General features: G+C 37.1%; 2 protein-coding genes across 3 annotated transcripts in view; one reads left to right on the forward strand and one right to left on the reverse strand.

Annotated features, from left to right (window-relative positions):
- The window catches only part of atf6 (activating transcription factor 6), a 51,954-nt gene extending 37,205 nt beyond the window's left edge, over positions 1 to 14,749 (forward strand). Inside the window, exons 13-16 of the mRNA XM_084432804.1 lie at positions 611 to 681; positions 1,955 to 2,066; positions 5,871 to 5,955; positions 12,489 to 14,749. Of these exons, the coding sequence (XP_084288930.1) occupies positions 611 to 681; positions 1,955 to 2,066; positions 5,871 to 5,955; positions 12,489 to 12,691 (471 nt within the window). The 3' untranslated portion in view covers positions 12,692 to 14,749. The remainder of the gene's footprint in view (positions 1 to 610; positions 682 to 1,954; positions 2,067 to 5,870; positions 5,956 to 12,488) is intronic.
- olfml2ba (olfactomedin-like 2Ba) lies at positions 14,750 to 21,113 on the reverse strand. Of its 2 annotated transcripts, none has more exons than XM_084432802.1 (8): positions 20,434 to 21,113; positions 19,315 to 19,578; positions 19,096 to 19,203; positions 18,858 to 19,022; positions 17,701 to 17,884; positions 16,344 to 17,357; positions 15,977 to 16,153; positions 14,750 to 15,894 (listed from the first exon to the last, which is right to left on the reverse strand). In XM_084432802.1, exons 1-8 carry the CDS (start codon positions 20,587 to 20,589, stop codon positions 15,275 to 15,277), a joined length of 2,688 nt encoding a protein of 895 aa, XP_084288928.1. In that variant the 5' UTR covers positions 20,590 to 21,113; the 3' UTR covers positions 14,750 to 15,274. The 2 variants fall into 2 exon arrangements, with proteins under 2 accessions (XP_084288928.1, XP_084288929.1); XM_084432803.1 differs by having other exon boundaries at positions 16,344 to 17,354; positions 20,434 to 20,811.
- Between the last annotated feature and the right edge of the window lie 777 nt (positions 21,114 to 21,890).

Here is a 21,890-nt window from a genome sequence, read left to right on the forward strand (position 1 = left end):
TTCGAAGGGTCTGCCTTATGTGTGGAAACTGCCCTGACAGACACAAACACACACACATTTTCACTGATAACCATTTTCCACTAATAGGTTCCCATCGCCCAATCTGAAGTCATTCCAATGCGTTTCCACTACATTTAAAGGCCTTCTGGCCCAGAAAAACTGGTGGTCTTAAACAGGACCCGCTAATGCCAGAGAAATAATGTCCTCACCAACAACAACAACTCTAAACAAATCTAGTTCGCTCCCATTATAATCACAAAGCTGTGTACTCCGGTACCGCCAGTTGCAGCCATGTTTGCTTTCCGTCACCAGGACTGAAGCACTAAGTAAATACTGTCATGCAGAGTGCTGAGAGGTTGGGTGATTGCAGATGGATGGGTATACTGACAAATGGCTATTTCCCAGACTCTGTGTACTGTCGACACAGAGCAAAGAACTAAACAAAGTGTGAGAGAGATGCACTTTATCAGCCTAACACTCGATGACAGGAGCTTAAGCATAGAGATGTTAAAGCACGTACAGTGACACACATGGGAATATGCTTGTGCTCATATTAATTTTGTATAATTGGGTAACAGAAAGTGACATTTTTCTTTTCTTTGTCCGACAGAAAGCAGCAGATAAACGGGCTGAGGTACCACAGATAATGACACAGATCCAGTACACGGATTCCTCTGAAAAGTAAGTTTCTCTAGATGTGTGAGGAAGTTCCTGCAACATCAAGCAGCATATTCGTATATCAGCATATTTGTCATCATGGTCTGTGTATGAGAGTCAGTCATCAGTTCTCGTTTCTGCAGTGTTGTGCCAATGCTGTACAGGCTTTTTATTGGGGTATTTGCTTATGTGAGCAAAACGGTAAAAAACAGTCCCTTTATTTGTAATGTAAACTTTGTACAAATGTTGTAATGTTTACTAATGTGTATTCTGAGAAATGGTCTGAGGACAATTTGAATTTATGTATTACAAGACGCTGAAGTTTGACGCCCAATTCGTCATCTGCCAAAGTCGGTGGTAGGTTTGGCAAAAATTTTGCGTGTAGAGGTGCGGAATTCTGGAATTTCTACGTTTTTTTTTTTTTTTTTTAAAGCTGTCATCAAATCCAGTATTAATGCCTGAGGGAAATTTTTAAAACAATGCCATATATAATCATTTTTTTTTATCTTTTTGTGCACGATCATCCGTACATGTTATTCCAAGAAAACATTATTTGTTCGTAATCTTTCATGAAGTTATAATACCTCTGTAATAACCAACAGCCGAATTGCTATATATTTTGTTTTAGGCTGTTCGTGCAGGCCATTCAGCCTTTAATATAATTTTTTTTACGAGATGCTCTCAGTCTCAAGGGTGAAATTCACCCTCAGCTGTCATGTCCCAATCACAAAGCCACCTCACAAGTGGGTGCTGGTGTGTTTTAAGAGGGGAGTAGACCTCCAATGCAAACTCAGTTTTGTAACTCTTCTCTTGAATATTTTTACACCTTAAAAATCTGTATCTGCCTACATACTAAAACTCTATTTTATTTTTATTTTTCGTGTTTTTGGTTGGCTCACTTGCTCTCCCTCAGGGTAAATCATATTTTTGATTGCTATAGTTTGGCTGACCTCAGCAGTACATTGGGCCAAAAATCAGCATGGCTGACATTCCATTGCATCACACTGACAACAGGGGAAAGGCCACATTCACACAGGAAAGAAAGTGTTTTATCAAGAGATTTGTGAGAATTAGATTAGATGATTAGTATTTTTATTATAACATATGCAAAGTAAACCAGATACAGCTGGAACCTTTTGATATGGAATAATCATTATTTATATATATATATATATTATATATAAAAAATCCCTCTTCAGTACAAGTCAAAGGTTTTACCTGCAGTAAACATCATAATTTGCACATGCAGTTCTTATCCGTGATAAAATGTAAATCAGTGTTTGTATCCTGTATGTAGGGTTCCCAGCAGCGAACTGCAGGTGTATTACGCCCCTCGCCGCACCTACAATGACTTCTTTGATGAACTCAACAGAAGAGGGGACACATTCTACGTGATCTCTTTTCGCCGGGTAAGTTGATCTATCTTTTCATCTGTCTATCTGCTTTCTATCGGCCTGTGGCCACACATTGATTTTAGAGCCCACACAGCATCATAAAGAGACACTTGAGATGGTTCCACCACAATAGAGCACATGGCCTGTCAGAGAATCTTCTAGCATGTGTTAAATCTTGGGAGGTCTTTATAAACTCCTGTTTTTACAGTTTGTAAACTATCGTTCTTGTTTGAAATAAAACACACAGTGAGTCTTGTATTGCCACCTTGATTTTTAAAGATATACAAGGCAGTAAACTAATGTTTTTTTTTTTTTTTTTTTTTTTCATGTAAATTAAATTAGATTATATCACACTAATTATGCTGTACAAAATTTCAAAGGTTTTTGGTCAATAAGATTTAAAGAAATTAATACTTTTATTCAACAAGGATGCATTAAATTGAGATTGAGATTTATAATGTTACAAAAGATTTCTATTTCAAATAAGCTTTCTATTCATCAAAGTACCCTGAAAAATGATTTGATGTCAGATGACATGCATCATAGAACAATTACTCATTGGATTTGCCAAGTTTGTGAGATTCATGGCTTAGTGGCATAATTATCAGAATCTATTCAAGAGGTTTGTTTGAGGCTGTTTAGATCAACCAAGCAAGACTCTGTCCTTTGTGTGGTCGTTGCAACATTTCATGGACACATGCTAAAAAAAAATTGCTGCATATTGTTGTTTATTATAGTGATTTTCAGTTTCAGATTTACCCCCCCCATAATGTCACTTATTAATGCATTAAAATTAGTTTTAATTTTTTATTTTAGCTAACAAATATTTTTTTGCAGCTACTTCCAGCTTTGTAAAAGGGGAAAAACTGAAACGACGAAGAGTTATTCAAATGAGTCAGGCCTAATTTTTTTGTACACATGTACATGATCTTAAGCTGGGCGTAATTTCAGTCAGACTGCATTTGTAGTAATCTTCTAACATTTTTGTTTCAGTCTAATTGCATGTCATCTTTCATCAGTTTGTTCTTTATTCCTTGTATGTTTGAAGTTTGTTACGAAGGAAACAACGCACCCAAATTGAAACAAACTGCAATGGCTCAGCTCTGAAATTAGTGTCATCATATATTTCACCAATTTGCATGACAGTGTAGATGGTTATCACTCACCAGTTCATCCTGGTGATTTATTTTTTTAATGGCAAACAGGTCTTCACGTCTCTTTTTTGTGAAACTAAAACAAAGAAATGACTCATAATGTCAGTGACTCATAATTAGAAAATAAAGATGTTTTTGTGGACGCTACATCTCTTTCTGCCAGCTTTTACGTCTTGATTTAAAGACTTTAAAATCAAAGTTGTCTTTTTTTGTGTTCATTAATATCAGTCCTGAAAATCAGCCCCATCTAGGTGAGTTGAGCCAGAAGATGTTTGACTGGTTTAATCATAGTCACTGCCCTGTTTTCTGTGTTTCATTATGTCTCTAGGTTTGTTCACTCTTTTGGGAAGTCAGACTTTAAAAATATTGTCTCAGCTCCTCCAAAACATCCTCAGATTATGACCTCCGTTTATGAACGTTAAAAGCTCAAAGCCTAATCCGTCAGATTTGCATTTCTGTCTGCCTACGATTCTAATGTGTGACCATTTGTTTAATAGTAGTCAGATCATCAGTAGCCCCTTTCACACAGCACGTTGATCCCAGGAAATTGCCGTAAAATTGCTAGAGTGCCTTCTGTGTGAACGCAAACACGTCCCGGGATTGATGCCGGGATCGATGCAGCGATGGGGACCTAGTAACATTGCCGGGATCAGTCCCGGAACAAGCCACTCGGCAAACCCAGTGGCGCTACTGGGGAGTATGGACTTGTCTTCGTGTAGAAATGATGAAGAGGAGTCTTTAGGGGATTTGTGTGAACACGCTCATAGATTCCGGAAAATCACTGGCAGTGTGAATGAACCAAAATCAAACGATCCCGGGACAAATCCCAGTGCACATTATCCGTGTATTTTCCAAATTTTTTCTTTTAAAGACAAAATGTTTTTTTAGAAAACCTCAAGAGGGTTATTTATGGTTTATCACAAAACAAAGATTATTAAGAGGACATATGGATAGTTCATCCAAAATGAAAATTGGCACCTACCTTTTTTTATATAAAATAAAGAGAAAAATAGTTCGAAAACATTGAGTAAATGAAACTTTTCCAACTATTTTGGGTGAACTAGTCTTTAGTTGTGTTTGACCATTTAACAACCCTAATTACAGCATTTTTAGTCTGTCAGCCATGAATCCCTGAACTACTGCTAAACAACACTGGTGTCCTTTGACTTGTTAGATCAGCCCTCTTCTGATTTGTTTTTCAAGAATGTGTAGCTTAGAGAGGAGAGACAATCAGTTCAAATAAAGGATGAAAGTGATTGTTAATAACGAAAACTTTATTGAAGTTTTTGTTTGTTTATTTTGTTTCCTAGGTTTATTGGCATGTGTCTCTGAGAATTTGCATGTCTTATTTAGGTTTGCTTTTGTGCAGTGAGCCCAGCATCCTTGTCTGGACTGTGCTTGCAACTTAATATTGCTATTTTCTTTTTTCCATTGAATCAAGCGTTCTGATCTCCCAGAGTTGCACTACAAACGATCAAACTGTGCTAGGGATGTTTCTTGTTAATTGTTATCCTCATTGTAAGCCGATCACAATATCCTCAGTTTGCTGCTCCCTCTGAGCCAGTCACACTTCAGAGTTGATGAAAAGTTCATGTCTATCTGATGAGATGGTTAATAACTGGCCCTTTCAATCTTTATTTCTCTCTTTCACCTTCCCTCTCATTGGCACTATGAAGGCAATTGAATCGGAGGATCGCACCCACAGGTTTCAGGTCACTTGCTGGAGTACACAAAGAGAGAACGTGGCATCTTCCGTGCTCTTCCTAAAAGACCTCATTGTCATAATCTAGTCTAGGGAACCACAGTGGGCTGGAGAAGAGGGAAAAAAGCCAGAATGCTGTAACACAAATTTAATAATCTTTGAGCAACATTATGATGTATTTGGTGTTTTGTTTCTTTTTAATCAGAACCAGAATTGAACATTAAATGGATATTTCACCCAAAAGTGAAAAAATTGTCTTCGTTTACTTTACATTTCTTTCATTTAAAAGGCAATTACAATTGGAATCCATTGAAGAATAAAAGTAATACAGATTTGGAATGACATGAAGATGAATAATTAATGACAGGATTTTTATTTTTGGGTGAACTATTTGTCATTGTGAATTCAGTTTTTTTTGCACATCTTTACTACAGTGACAACAGATGGTATTAAACGCTAACACATTTACTGAAGTCTACATGACACAAGACGTCACAAATCCATGACCCGTTTCCCATCCATCACACAGGCATGAGTGTTATTATAATCTCCAGCTCCATGGCTTTCCTGTCCATATGGTTTCTGTCTTCAACAGGTGTGTGTCCTGACAGGTTCATGTCTCCGAATGTTACAGTTGAGTTGGACTAAATGTACATAATGTACATACATTTATTACCAGATTATAGAATTGTTATACGACACTCTCTAGCGCTTCAAGTTTGAACTTGTTTGCACTGAAATAAACTGGCTTCAGCAAATGTTAATTGCATATACATTACTGTTTGGGTCAGTATGATTTCCTTTTTTAAAGAAAAAAAATGCATAATAGTTTCCACAAAAATATAAAGAAGCAACTGTTTTCACTGTTTTTTGAGAACCAATCCAGTGTAATTTATGTTCTCACCAAAGTAATAAACTCTCCTCATTCATGTGTTTTTATGGCTGTTCTTCTTTTGCTCATAGGATCACCTCCTTCTTCCTGCCAACAATCACAACAAAGGCAGCCGCCCCAAGATGTCTTTGGTCCTGCCGGCTATGAATTACAATGGTAAGAGAAAAGAGTTGTGAATCATCTTATTATCTAATGAATGAATTGGTCCTTGTCTCACTGCTTTTTAGCACAAAGAACATTTGACTTGACATTTTATGTTGTGCGCGTGTGTGGATGGGCGTGTATGTGATATATTATATTTTTGTATTATATTAATATTTTATACATGCATACACATGATGTATATTTACAAATGCATACTACACAGGGTTCCCACGGGTCCTTGAAATCCTTGAAAGTTTGTGAATCTGAAAAAATGTTTTCAAGGCCCTGGAAAGTTTTTGAAAATAAACATACATAGAGACAGGTGCTTGAAAGTGCTTGAATTTATTTTGTGCAATAAGTTTTCTGGAAATAATTCCGTATTCACTCCAGTCCCCTAATGTGTTATTTCGCCAACACTTCATGGCCTTTGCATACTAGCTTGCTTGATTTACACTAGTTAAGCGCATTTACACGTTACGTTACCAGGGTTTTTCCTGCATAGAGAATTATGAGGCGGCCGCCTCCGTCAAATTTTGTGCCGCCTCCGTCTCTCGACAATAAAAAATAACTAGGGAATCACCGAAACCGTGAGGATGATTCTGTTTTATTTCATTTAAAGTAAGTGGTGATTGATAGCCTATAGTTGATAATAATATAGGCCTACCTAATGTACTGACGGTAACAATGTTGCGCTGTTGAGGCTCGCGCAGTTATTTATAACATATTATAGTTAAGAAACAATATATAGCCTAGGCTACACGCGACCAGAGAGCTGTTTGCCTGAATGCCATCAAGATTGAAACCGAGACTGATTTCATATAACAAATAGTTCAAATTAAGTCACTTACATTTTAGACGCAATGACTGTTTTTGTTCTGTTTCAGCAGCGAAAATAGTTCCAAACAAAGATCACAGCAGAACCATAGCACATCTCACAGCAACACTTGTTGCATTACTGAATGATTCAGCGTTTTGAAAGAATCGGTTGAGTCAAAGATTCAATTACTCATTCATAAACTGCCTCATTCTGAATAAATCAGCCGTTTGAATGAATGAATGAATGACTCAATGACTCGCTCATTAAGACGGTCGCCTGCCGCCTCCTACTGGCGGTTTAGTTTCATAAAGTATCATTCTTTTCAACATTCCTTATTTGTATATTCAAAAATATTTAAAATAATCTAATTTAATACAGTTATAATTTTTCAATGTAAATTATTTAATTTGATTGGTAACAGCCTAGTGTCTTATTATTTTAATTGAATATATTGATCAAATTTAAGAATTTGAAATGAAAGATGGAGCATACATTTAATAAAATTAGGGGAAAAAATGCCCTTTATAAAAGGTACAAAAATTTGTGTATTCAAACAGTAATGTAATGAAAGATTGAAACAACAATGAAATTAAACAATTTAAGTTTGAAGGGAGTAAAGCCTCTGTTTAGGCTATTAAGGAATTATGTAATTTTGCCAAAAAAAGACCTTTTATTTTAAATAAATGTTAATTTTAAATCAGCCTACTTCAGTGTTATATGTTACCATACTATCATGCTTAACACTGAGAATTTGAATAATTGTACTGTGATGATCAGATGCAGATATCTAAATCAAAGAATATAGGCGGTTTGCGGGTGGATTATCTATTTTTAACAGTGGATTCGGGTGACTCAAAGTGCACCAGATTAATGAATTTATCTTTAAAATGTACAAAATTTTCTTACGGGGGTGCATGCCCCCGGACCCCTCTAGAGGTACCAAGCTCCACCCACAAAAACAATGTGGGAAACACATTAGGCTATATAATGATCTACAAAAAATACACATTTTATTATCTTATTATTAAAATACATTATTAGGATTTTACCACATCCGCCTCATTTTGAGCCAGGAAAAACCCTGAGTTATGTTAAGTGTTTCCCGCATGAGGTACTTTGTGTTGTAAGTTGCCATGAAGTTCACGTGCGCATGAAACTACGATGGTACCTCATCGTTTGTTGTTGGACACAACAAATGTGGCCTCACATTAAGTCCTTGAATTTGAGGGTATTGGACCTGGAAAGTCCTTGAAAGGTCCTTGAATTTGAAGTCAACCAAGGTGTGGGAACCCTGACTACAGCTACAGGTTTTATTTTACCATGCAAAACAAATGCATAGATAAACAAAAAGCTCAGAAAAAAGCATATTTTGACAACAACATAATCAGTTATTAATATTTAGTTGACTCTCTCTTGTTTTTGCATGTGTTCATAATTTTCTTTGTATGACAACCTTGCCAAAAATTATGTCCACACAATTTGGCATGTTTCATTGCGTTATCACAAATAAAACAATTAAATCCGAGCACAACTATGCAATATACTCACAAAAAAAAAAAAAAAAAAAAAATTATACTATTTGAATAAGGGGGTGAGGTTGGGAAGACTATTTGAAAAAGTCCTTTCCTAGACATTCTCTACTGAATTTCTCTCCTTATATTCCTTGGCTATGGTTGCAGTATTAGATTCAGTTATTTCCATACTGGGAATCTCAGGAAGGGTCACTCAGGGAAATGTCCGAGGGTGGACAGGCTTTTGTGAAAGATGAGAGTTTAAGCCTTTTAGAAAGAGAATAATGATAGAAGTATAGACATTCCTATTATGATTGTGTTAATACCTCATGTCAGGGTCCTTGGCAAACAAATGGTGTACACATCAGGACAAATGCCCCTACTTTTTAGTAGTTATCTCATAGTTCCTTGTTCGTGTCTCTCTTCTAGTGTATGCAATCATGAGACACACTTTAACTTGTCGCAGTCATTAGGATGGATTTCAAACCTGTTTTTAAATCTGTCTGAAATCTTTCCGACTAGTCGTCAGGTGTGCGCACTGTCCCAACGAGCTAGCCACAGCGGATAAAATTGTGAGAAAGAAATGCACTGAAAAGCAGAGTTTAAAACAATCTCTCCAAAAATGAGGGCATTTGATCCAAGTTGTTTAATGACAAGAAGAATAAACATTCTTGTTGCTATGTGCGTGAGTTCTTCTGTGAGAATGCAGTGTCTCGGAAGAGCATGATGTTGTAATTGACGCACATAGTCTTCGATTAGTGAGGCTCACCAGAAAACAAGAAACCTGCCATATCTTAAAGATCATAGCCTTGAATTGTTTATGTAACCCAAATCTAAGTATTCCCTCTTGAGAAGACAGTTGAGCATTGTGTACACTGAATCAGTTTTGTCTGTTTTGATTTAGAAATGCATGTTCAGTGTTGGCCCTCACATGGTTTTATTACAAGAACAACTTTTGGACAACTCAGAACAGAAGTTTATTTTTGGAAATTGCCCCCAGCTGATTCCGTTCTGTTCTACATGCTCAAGATCGTGTTTGGGTTCGGGGTGTTTTCCACAACAGGGATGGAGGAAAAAACTTTCAAGGTTGTTGATTTCTGAAAAAAAGTTTTTTTAGTTTTTTTTTTTCTCCATCAATTTCAATAATTTCATGTTTGGTTTGAAACATAACTGTTGACTGTTGTTGCAGTGCCTGGCAGAGTCAGTACATATCTGTTCTCTTTCACTCTCTTCCCTGTGGGGAAGTGAGTCAGCATTATAATCGTTTGTGAATGTTGAAGATGATGACCGTCATAATATTCCCCTTTCTTTCTTTTGTTTGTGCACTGCATACGTTTTCGAAGAAGTCATATCAGTGAAAGGCATTGATTTATTGTCAAAAGCCTAGTTAAAAAGCCTAATTCTGGAAAGAATAGTTCACCCAAAAATGAAACTTTTGCTATTTACTCACCTTCTTGTTGTTTCAAATGGACACAAAAATAATTTTTGTCCAGTTCATAGACAGTTCATAGTGACTGACGACATGCAGCTTATGTATTATATTCAGTCTTTTGAAACCATACTATAGCTCTTTGTGCAGAAACATCTGAAAATACATTTACTTATCTTTTCCTCCAGTGAACTGTTAACTCACAAATCACTGTGACTGGATCATTTAGTCAGTTAGTTGAATTGATTCATTCTTTTGAGATGGTTCTTTTTATCAAGGAACTGGTCACAAATCAGTATATTCATAACAATATAATTCATAACAAATCAGAGTTAAAAAAAAATTTGGGGGCCGAACTATTCCTTTTAGGCGTTAAATATCAACCATTTTGGGGCAAACCACTGCTGTTATGGGGGAAAGTGAGTTTGGCTGGAACCTTAAAGGTTCACAACCACATTCTCATCCGGAATTTACCCTCGAGTCCACATGTTGCCTTAATCAGTGGTTTAAATGGTGTTTGGAAAGTCAGGCCTAGAACCAGACATATCCAAAGGGAATTCACCTAACGAAAAGCCTTTTGTAAGAATGGAAAATGACATTTCTGACATATTGGAAACTTATATATAGGATGGAAAAGATCATTTTTTAAATATGTGATGATGTGTACTGCTCAGTAGTTCAGTGTCATTTTAGTGCTTGCAGTGAAATACAGTGAGACGATTGCTATAACCCATCATCTATGATGATTTCTGCAGCACTGCTGAGTTTTTTTTTAAAAGCACCTGTGAAAATACACAATCTGTGACATTTTTGACTTTATTCCATTTCATTGTGGTAGTATCAGAGATAGATGGGAATATTTTGGTTTCAGAAAGACTGAAAGACAGTTAAGTTTACTATAAATCACCGCTTCTGAGATCATCGTGGTTGTGCGGCTGAAGCACTCATCAGGAACGACTAAGTGTAGGATGCGTAAATGTATTCACCAGCAATGGCTGGAAAAGTGCTTTAGATTGACCTACCGTGATACTCTTCAGCCTATTAAGTTTTTATCAGTGCTCGAGTCTGCTGTAAAAGTCACTTTCCTGCCACCCATATGCTGTGCATACATGTGAAGCTCTCTCATCTTTTTTGGGATAGAGAGCTGTCCTTATAGAATATAGGCATAGAACATCTGTAGTGAGTGTAAAGCATCATGCTTTTAATGCTTCCTTACAAAATAATCACTGCTTGTGTTTGACGAGCACTTTTATGAGTCTGTCAAAACATGGGGAAAGAAGTCGCAACCTGACCTTAGACCTTAGTGTTAGGTAAACCAAAGCTTGATCAGTATTGCTTACTACATATTTTAGAACAGTCTCAATGGATGGATCTAATAGGAGTGTTAAATCTGTACTTAATTACCAGTAGATTTTGATAAATGGTAATTGGCATTTACCCATTTACTTATGTATGATAAAGCATTGTTTGGGTTTCTGAATTATGCTGTACATTGGGGTTCAATTCTGTCGGGTTTAGATTTGCTATGTAATAGAACTATGGTAATATTTTGACTCTGACTTGACTTTCCACGATGATGGAAAACTTGGAAATATAAAATTTAAAAGGAATTTAAAAATTGTGATCTCCAGGCCTGGAAAAGTTATAGAAATTAGTAAAATCTTAAAAAGTGTCTATTGTAAATATAATAGTTTATATTTTTGCTTGACTCTAAAACATTTAATTTCCTAGATATTGCAATTGTCTGAGACTTTGACAGTGTCAATAAAAGGAAAATCCAAAAATTTTAATCCAATTTGTTTTGTTTTTTTATCCATTGTGTTGGGACTGCAATGCTGGCAATTGGATTTTCAGTCATGAAATTTCATTACTATTTTGCACAAAGATCTTCAGAAAAATACAATCCGTACACTAATACACTACCGTTCAAATGTTTGTGGTCAGTACAATTTGTTAATGTTCACCAAGGCTTTTTTATTTACTTAAACAAAAATACAGTAAAACTGTTATATTGTGAAATATTATTACAATTTGAAAAAGAACTCCTCTATTTTCTGTATTTTCTATTTTAAAATATCATTTATTTCTGTGATGGCAAAGCTGAATTTTCAGCATCATTACTCCAGTCTTCTAATATGCTTATTTAGTGCTAAAAAAACAACAACATTTCTTCTTCTTCTTCTTCTTCTTATTCTTCTTCTTATTATTATTATTATTATTATTATTATTATTATTATTATTATTATTATTATTATTATTATTGTCAGTGTTGAAAACAGTTGTGCTGATTAATATTTCTGTGGAAACTGTGATTATTACTATTATTATTATTATTATTTAAAAAAAATTCTTCAGGATTCTTTGATGAATAGAAAGTTCCAAAGAACAGAAGAATATAAATCTTTTATATCATTATATATGTATTTACTGTCACTTTTGATAAATAATGCTATCTTGTTCAATGGAAAAAAAGTATTACCTTTAAAAAAAAAATATATATATATATATATATATTTGGAATGGTAGTAAGTATAGCTCTCTTTTCTTTTTATTTCATGTGGGAGTCGTCATCTCTTGAGTTTACTGCCATGTTAAAATAAATGCCAGCGTGTGACTAACCTCTAAGAACTCTGTGTGAAAGGAGCCCCTAAAATGCCTCTTAACCTCTCCGGGCCACCCAGCACATCACCTGCATTTCTTTTCACACAGAACTGAGCACCAAGTGCTGTTTCATACAACTATTTAATTTCTCCTTTGCTAATACAATTACTTTTCTGTCTCACTTCAGAGAGCGTCATAAAAGACAAAGAGTTTGAGGTGATGATGCAGATCGACTGTGAGGTCATGGACACCAGGATCCTCCACATCAAGTCGTCTAGTATTCCGCCCATATTGCGGGTCAATCAGACGGACACAGGCTCTTTCTATCACGCGGCTCCCAGCAACAACCAGCCCGCCGCCCCAGTTGGAGTCCTCATGGGTTCTTCTTAGTCCCAGCAATCCATTAATCATCATGTGAATTAGCCAGTTTTCCCAACATCATCTATTTGGTTTCATAATAAGCCTCTCCTTTTCTTTTCTTTTTTTCCTATTCGAGTGGCAAACCAAGATCTTGGTAATCTACTACCAAGATCCCCAAGATAATTGATTGACAATTTATCTTAAAGTCACCTCTTCAAAATGCATCAAGTGGGCCATTCAATACTAATGAAAATCAAATTACAGTCTTCATTCCAGGCTATTGTTTCCAGAGACTACTGTTACACATCTATCATCAAAGGCCATCTACATTTACATTTATGTATTTGACTTATGTATTTGAGCGCATTCAAGATATAGGCCTACATGTCTTTTCAGTTTGTGCGCCCTAGAAATTGATCTCACAACCAACTCACAAGTGTTGTTGGTGCCATGCTCTGCCAACAGGAGCATTCATCTACCAAATCTCCCAAACCAAAGTGCAATTGGGCTCAATTATTGAACTTTTCTCTGCTATGTGGTAGCTGTCAGGGATTTGTCTTTGATTTTGTTTGCACTGTGCTTTTTTTGTTTATAAAATGTATTGAAATATATATGAAGTTTTGTACCAAGCTTGTTTGGTGCACCTTTAATGGTCATATTCAGCTAACTATTCTTCAATACTACCCTCAAACAACCCACCTTGGCTGTGAATTGTGTGCTTTTTAAGTTTTTTGTTTTGTTAGGACATAACTGTTGAATAGAAAAGTAAGAAAATGTATTATTTCCCTTTTGTGTCTGTGAATAGAGGCATTTTGTATCATTTTCTTGCATTTTCCATTCTTTAGACTAACTGATAATTTGGATCTGATTAGAGTTTAGGCAACATCTGTCAGTTCTTTTATATATTTTAAGACCTCGTGTTTATCTTAGTGGCTTGATCACACTTTTAATGAGGTGTACTTGACATACAAATTCAGTTGTTAACATAACACTGGTTAATTTGAAGTTGTAGAAGAGACATTATTAATGCTAATATTTTACCTCATCTGTCCTTGTATACTATGTATTCGTCTCTATTCTTGCCTATTTAGATGTTCACTCTATTCTTGTATTGTTTAGGATGCCGTAGTCAGTTATCACTTTGAAAGCAGTGTAATTATTAGCTTGTCCTATCCAACCTGTTGTCACTTTCAAAGAACCATTCCCCTTCAAAGATAAACTTGCCTGCGCCGACCAATCACCATTAGAACTCCTAGAGGGTTGTAGGATTTTTCATTTGAATTTCACAGATTATAAAAACTCAGGTGGAGCTTTGTTTTCAAAATCTGAATGATTATTAGAGTATTTAGTGAGAGAAAATATCACATTTCAACCACATTTCAGTAGAAATGTGTCTGTTGTGTTCATAATTGGTTTGAAACATGAGTTAATACTCTTAATTTCATCAAATCCCCTTTTCCCTTTGAGCAATATTTTTTATGTTTAATATATTTCATTTCTGCATTTTTGGAAATACTGTTTGTTTGTTCACGCAGTGAAAGAAATGAAAGAAATTTTGTAACAAAGTAATAAACACTGGACTCAAGGTTGTGGGTGAATTGTGTGCATCTTCTGTCGTCAGAGTCTTAAGTCTTAATTTGCTCTCTGAAATTGAAGGTTTGTTTAAATGTGGGGTCTGAAGCGCTGTAACATGTTAATTATAGGTCATTTCAAAGGCTGGGGTAAACAATGTTTTTGGGTTCAACATGGTATGGTTGTTTGTCTAGATTTAGCTCTGTGGATCAAGGGGTTTACAGTGTAGTATTTTGCTCTTATCTAAGTGTCCAATGAGAAGGTCTGTGCTGAGAATACACTCGCTCAACGTCATCAATATGAAAAGAAGACCATATTCCATAAATCTTAATTCAACTAATTTTATTGCAGCCATTTTTTCTGATTTTGACAGAGATTTGAATTTATTTGGTGCTAGAAGAGTTTCAAATGAAATTGCAATAAAATATGCATAAAAAGATTACAAACAGTACTGTAATTTGATCAAATGTATCAAACGTACTGATGAAATAAAACACAATAAAAATGTGCCCTGAACACTGTCTACTCTTGCTTTTACTGAATTTATAGTTGTAAACTATTTTTATATATCCATGTGATAAAAAAAAACAAAAAAACTTTGAGATATATTTATGAAAATACAAATTGTGTTTTTTACATTCATCAATCCCATGGTTTTAGCTTTTATATTACAGTATATACAATGTATTCTACAGGATTTAAGAATACAATACCTCAAAACTTCATAATTCTGTCATTCAGGTACAGCTATAAACATAAAGAGGTCCGTTTTCATAGTGCAAAAGCAAGCTGCAATATCTAAAGAAATGACCGTCAATGCAAACTGCATAAAGCTGCATTATATGCGTGTTTTTCTTAGTTTTCGCCATACATGTAAAGATATGGGTACGTTTTTACACTTTGAAAACATAACAGTATATTAATAAGTACATTAAACTACATGGAGTTAATAAAAGCTGAGTGAACTGATCCACAATCCACAAACACATTAATGGTTTCTCCTATTCTGTGCAAAGAACGTATTTGCTCTGCCGTCAGGGTCTACAGTGGGTCTACATAAGCAAACTGAACATTATAAGTGACCTGATGTCCGTTATCCCAGGCGTACAGCACCCTCTCCTTGGGGTTGTAATCGATCTGAGTGATGTAAGTATAGTTGTTGCTAAAAGGCAGGTGAGGAATCACCTGAGTGTTGGTGTGGGTGTCGAAGGCATAGGACAAATTGGTGTCGTACTGATTGTAGCTCTCCGTCGCGTAAAGAACGCCGCACACGATGAAGCAGTTACCATAGCGATTGCGGCGGAGCCCGGTCCTCCAGGTGGTTTCACGCTTCATGCTCAGATCACTAGGGTTCAGACGGCTCAAGACGATCACTTCCTGCAAGAAGCCTTCGTCGTCCAGAGCTGGGTAGATCACCCAAAGTCCGCTCTCATCGACGGCCAGATCCATGTCTGAGTTTCCTCTCCATCTCCACGCAGACACGTCGTCATTATCAAACACTGCATCGTGCAGCATGGTCCAAGCAGCCACGTAACGCAACCGCAGGTCGTACTTAATAATGTCTCGAGAGAATGCGCGGTTGTAATAGAAAGCTCCTTTGTAGACAACGTGGCCGGTGCCGATCCAGTTATAAGGCAGCTTGTAGGAGTTAGTGAAGCGGCCTTGAATGAAAATAAGAAAATGAATCAAGTAAAATTGCTTATTTGTGCAATGTGTGTGTTCATTTGAATTAAAGAGAGATACCTTGTTTGAAGACATCCATGTTGCGGAATTCCAGTAGATTGTTGCCATAGTAATAATTTGTGACATAGATCTTGTCATCTTGAGCCAGCGGATCCTTCATCCAAGCGCCCTCATTACGACCATATGTGTTGTGTGTGACGGGCTGTGAAATTGTGGCCAAGGTGTCCTTACATATTCCTGCAAACAAAACCAAACCATTCACAATTACGTTGGTTTGAATCTTTTTTATGCTAAACTATGCAAATTCAGTGCAGAGACCCCATTCTGAATTTAACTTTGACATTAATATAACTCCGATTTAAGTAATAATGGAAAATGTTTTGCATACATATATATACATACATACAAGAACATCATAAAGCTATACCTGGCTTCTTTTGAGGTTCCTCTCCAACGTTCTGTTCCACCACAGTTTTTACAGCTTTCTCTCGGTCTATCTGCTCCCCTCCCACTACCTCTTCCTCTTCATCCCAGCTTATGCTATACTTGCGTTTGCCAGGTTTGCCTGTTATTGTTGTTGTGGTAGTTCCTGTAGTTGTCATCAAAGACGCCACTGAGGTTAATGTCTGTTTAGGACTCTTCTTAGGTAAGTAGGTAACTGTCTTGCTTTCAGTGACATGTGGCGTTGTCACAATGGTGGCAGCTGTGCTTGTGTGAGCAATTATTCCCAATGAGCTTTCTGTGACTGTTAAAGTGTTTGAATGAGGAGTTGGTGATGGTGTTAATCTTCTAAGTGTGCTTTCAGAATAAAAAAAAGGTTTCCCAGTGTGAAAGGCATCTTCTTTCAGATTTTCTTTGGTAACAGTCCCACTTTCGTTTACAGAAGATACAGATGTTTCCTTTTCAGCAGTCCCGTTGGTCTGTTCTGTCACGGTTGGCTCTGCAGCCGCCACTTTAGCAGCAGCTGCTGTGACTGACTCATTTGTTTTTATGTGGCCCAGATTGGATGACCTGACCAACATGTTTTGAGCATGTCTTACAGATGGAGTTGTGGGCTTCACGTTGCTTGCCTCAATTTTTTTGACGATGGTTTGAGGTTTGGTATGTTCCTTGGGGATGGTGAGCTTCAAATGATCTATCACAGCAGGTGTCGGTGTGGTTCTCTCATCTCCTGTAGAGTTGTCTGTGGTGGAACGACTGGTTTGAGCCTGAACGGATATCGGTTCAATAGGCGTCTTAATCGGCAGGGCAGAGTCCAACAGTCCAGTAAATGGAGTTTGAAGGCCATTTCGTGCATCTCCTCCTTTTGAAACTTCACTCTTGGGTTTTGGTCGGACAGACCATGCCTTGATAACCGGCCTAAAGTGGCGTGCTTTGTGATGAAGGAGCTGCTCGTCGGCAAAAAGATCAATTGGGCTGTCGCCACTCTGACTATCATCTACTGCAATGAAGAGCAAATCATTTTATATAGTAGCCTAGAAAACAAATCTCAAACTTCTCTTTCTGAGAACTTTCAATTAGGCTGAACCATATATAAAAATAAAATTGATATTGCAATATGGCTTAGTGCGATTGACAAACCTATATGATAAACATATACAGTATGCTACTGGACTCAAAAAGTGCAGCTCATCATATATAATACAGTGTTTCACAGTCTCAGATCAGCTTAGTTTATGATTCATTCTTTCCAAATAGAGCTATTCAATTCATTCAAGTCATTTTTTTCCAATATAGTGCAGTCCTAATTTTAATGTCGATTTTGAAACCACAGTTATACTTACAGTTCTCCTCTGTGTCTGTCTCATCCATCGGGTCAGATTTATAGTATGTGATGCCCCTAACAATTAATTTTGGTTGCTTCTCCCTTCCCAGGCGCTCTTGTTCTTGCAAAGCTGCGACGGCCTTGTTTAAGTCTGATCCACTGCTCTTCAGAAGATCTCCCACAAACTTTTCCTCGTATTTACTCTGTTTAGTACATCAGAGGACACTGTGTTACTGCAGCCATTAAAGGTAGGCAGTTGCTTTTATAAACACTTTTTGTTATACTGGTTGAAACACTCTTTACATCCTGATAGCAATCAATGATAGAAGTGGTCTAAGTATAATTTTTTTTTTTACATATATCTTCTGTGGGAGTCTCAGGACCAAAAAATGTAATATTATGTGTTAGCCTATGTGTAATGTTATGTGCTATGAGACATGAGGTCATTTAACGCCATCTCTCGTGTAGACTCTGCTGTGCGCGTTCATGTCTTTTGGAGGAGGCATGGCTTTGGAGAAAGATCTCTGAAGGGAGGGTGGGATCTTATGTTTTGAAAGCTATTGCTAGTCTCTCCGAATTTGCCTACCCTACCTTTAAGACGTGATTCTTAAAGGGATACTTCACCCCAAAATTTACAGTACTCACTCTCATGTCATTCCAAATCCATAACTTTGATTAATCTTTGAAACACAAATTAAGATATTTTTAATGAAACCTGAGAGGTTTCTGTCCCTCCATTGAAAGTCCAGGTAAACAAAACTTAAAAGAGCCAAAAAGGTTAAACAAATAAATATCTTTATTTGTGTTTTGAAGATTAACCAAAGACTGATGGTTTTGAAACGACATGAGGGTGAATGATGACATAATTTTCATTTTGGGGTGAACTATCCCTTTAGCAGATTAATATATAGATCATCTTTGATAGTCCAAGTCATTTGGCTCTTTTCATGCCGAATTATGTAAGAGTTGACAGCAGGATAAATTAGTACGAGTTTCAAAACACAACATGAGGTCACTTTTGACTCTGAGACAGATCCTAAGTAAATAAATAAACGTGGGCCACAGGTGGGCCATTTCACTTTTGTGGCTAGCATAATGTTTGGATTGTTCCATTGTTACGTATTGGGCATGATAATTATGTAATGCAACATTTGTTTTACATATAGCACCTCCCACCTCTGTGTGTCGAAAAGCAGCTGCTTCGTCATTCTGCTCCCTCAAACTCGTCCTCTGCTGCTGCTGTTCTGAGGACAGATTTGTAGGTGAGGATGTGGGTGACTGTGGACTCGGAGAGGTGCTCCTTGTGTTCGACTTCTCCTCGGTCTGGTTGTTTAAGACCATCTGTCAATAATAAAACACATCAATAATGTGTTTAAAAAATATAAGGTAGGAAAACAAAGGAAACAACACTTACTTTTTCTATTGTGTCCATGCGATCAAGAAGCTTAGTGGTGACTGAGTGCAATTTCAATAGGTCCATGCCATAGAAGGAACCCTCCAGCAATTCCAGTATATTTGACAGCTGTAACAATGAAGTAAATTCCAGCTGGTTTTATTTTGGAATAGGAAACGTTATGCATTGTTATCCTGCCATATTCTGGTATATAAGAGATCCAATTTCAGATATGGTCACCTTGACATTATCTTTCCCAGCCTGTTGCAGCTTCTTCAAACGGAAGTCACCCTCACAGGGGTTTAGAGCCGACGGAGGTGCAATGCATTGACATTTACAGTGGGGTCCTGATGTGATGGTCTCCACCGTATAGAAATCCTGAGGCGTCGCGTGACCGTCCCGGATCCGCTGACACGCGCTCGCGCTTAGAGGTCTGACAACACATTTACAGCCACAGTCAGAGCCTTCCGAAAGCGCTTTCACTTTGTCATAATCACCCAGCAGCTACAAAGAAAAGAGGACGGATGCATTTTCCAGCAAGAAAAATCACCGCACTTTGTTGCAATGTAACATATCTGACTGTCGTTGTTTGTATTTGGATCTCTTTTTTTTTTTCAATTTTATTATTACCAACGTTGTCTGTTAATTTAACTGGAACATTTATAATAACTTTCATTAATAACATTAACACAATTCTTCGCATTCAAAACAGTGCGCATTTAAAAAAAAAAAAAAAAAAAAAAAAAAAAAGAAAGAAAAGTTTTTTTTCGTAAGCAGCCTAATTTTCGATTCGTCTCGCGGAACCGATTGTCACCGATGGCACAACTAGCACAGTTTTTAACCAAATCAAAATTTTACGATATACGTGTAGGCCTTTACGATAAACAATGTCATTAGGCTAGCTACTTATTTTGTATACCGTCCGATACGATTGATCCCGCAGCCTACTGTTGCTATGGTTACTTCCTCATGAGAACCCAACGCCCGATAGTCTACAAGCCTTTATAGTATGGACTGAATTTTTTTTTACTTTTCTTCAAGAATGCTGTTGAGACGAGCCAAAAACTGAATACTTGTAAGTTTCCCCCAATTCGCAACCTGCATTCAAATAGTTAGAAATACCATAACTTAGCCTAGCCTACTTGATTCATATAATTATTTGACTCATATAATAATAATAAAAAATATATAGGATAGTCTTACTTGAATTTACATCAAAACCGATATGTTAGGCATTGTGCAGAGATTGTTAATAACTTATTAATGAAAGTTATGACGTGTAACTATTTGCAGAGTAGGCTATAGGCTAAAGAAACTGAAGTGGAATATAATTTCGAGCGCTGGTGAAAAGTATCTTACCTGACTTAATATATTTTCATGATTATCTATTTCAACTTGCATTGTGTCATTTTGTTCCTTTGTCTTCTCCAGAAGTCGCTGGTGTGATTTCGGGGCGGCTGAAGTGAGAGCGAATGCCATGAGCCATAAAACCCACCAAATTCCCATCTCGGTCATAATGCAAGGTGTTTGATATAATCCTTTCAAACATATGGCACTTTAGATTGTGCGTTCAAATTGGGCTTTTCCTCTTCAAAAACGATACACCGCCAAACACATCTCCATTTGCACTGCCCTCCAGATGAAAAACTAACTGAAGCGGGATGAGGTTTTGCAAAAGTCCAGAAGGTAAATTCCAGATGAGGACAGGTGCTGGTCCTCAGCATGAAACTGGACTGAGAAGAAGCAACAGTGACGTGATAGCCTATTTGAGCTGAAATGAGGGGGCTGGATGGAGGAGAGACGCACTGAGCACGCTGAACGCTGAAGTCATGCACACTATCGGCGTGACTTCTGTTTCTAGTCATCATAACTAGCCTACTAATCCTCCAAACCTTTTTTTTTCTTTTTTCTTTTTTTTCTTTTCTTGTTGTTGCCCCTTTATTAGAGTTACATAAATTATTTATGAGGAATAGAAGAAACATTTACAGAGACGGGTAGAATGGAGCGCATCTGTGAAATGACATCATGCACGCAGCTACAGTGAATATTGCAGTTAGATCTGATAATAACCCCAAAATACTATTTGTTTTGTTTTAGTAAATAGGCTGTCTCTTTTTTCGCAAGAAGTGCGAATCAAACATTTGAACATTTTTGCGTTCAACAGAAGTTTCAATTTGTTCTGGTCCTAAAAGTTTAGCTAGATCAGAAACATCACAATCGAAGTGTTGCAGCGCCACCTAGTGTGTGTTAAGTCATACAGAAGATTATGTAGGCTATACAAATACGCAGTACAAAGTTCCTACTCTTTTGTTAATGGCAGATGTTAGACTATGAACCACTAGTCGTCAGTGTTGCGCCATATTATTGCGTGACTGTGTAGACTCAGAATCATCCCAGGCCATTAGGCCTACTCACTGCTTGAAGTGGGCCGGTTTTGTACCGAAATCCGACACCGACACGAAATCGCACTCCCCTTTGCCATATCCGTTTATCGAGCGATTTTTCACACAGCAAGCACCCAGATCCTGCATGGAAGCTTTATCTACACTTAAATAAATTAACAGAAAGTGAACTATTGTGGATAAAACTATTGTGGACTGAGCTGCTCGTCCTCCCTGCCAATCCGTCTCTACAGCACGACTTCACCATCCAGCTTGATTCATCATCAATCACACCATCAAGGTCGGTCAGAAATCTGGGAGTAACGTTTGATGACCAGCTGACCTTCACAGATCACATTTCAAAGACAGCTCGATCATGCAGGTTTGCGCTGCACAACATCAGGAAGATCAGACCTTTCCTAACTGAGCACGCAA

The sequence above is a fragment of the Rutilus rutilus genome (genome assembly GCF_951802725.1).
Source record: "Rutilus rutilus genome assembly, chromosome: 15".
Taxonomy (NCBI): domain Eukaryota; kingdom Metazoa; phylum Chordata; class Actinopteri; order Cypriniformes; family Leuciscidae; genus Rutilus; species Rutilus rutilus.

Excerpts from the sequence above, each read along its gene's own strand:
- olfml2ba (XM_084432802.1), bottom strand. The coding sequence starts at position 20,589 with ATGACCGAGATGGGAATTTGGTGGGTTTTATGGCTCATGGCATTCGCT. Across the intron at positions 19,204-19,314 it reads CTGGGAAAGATAATGTCAAG|CTGTCAAATATACTGGAATT; the intron begins GTGACCATATCT and ends TCATTGTTACAG. Across the intron at positions 15,895-15,976 it reads CATGGATGTCTTCAAACAAG|GCCGCTTCACTAACTCCTAC; the intron begins GTATCTCTCTTT and ends TTTTCATTCAAG.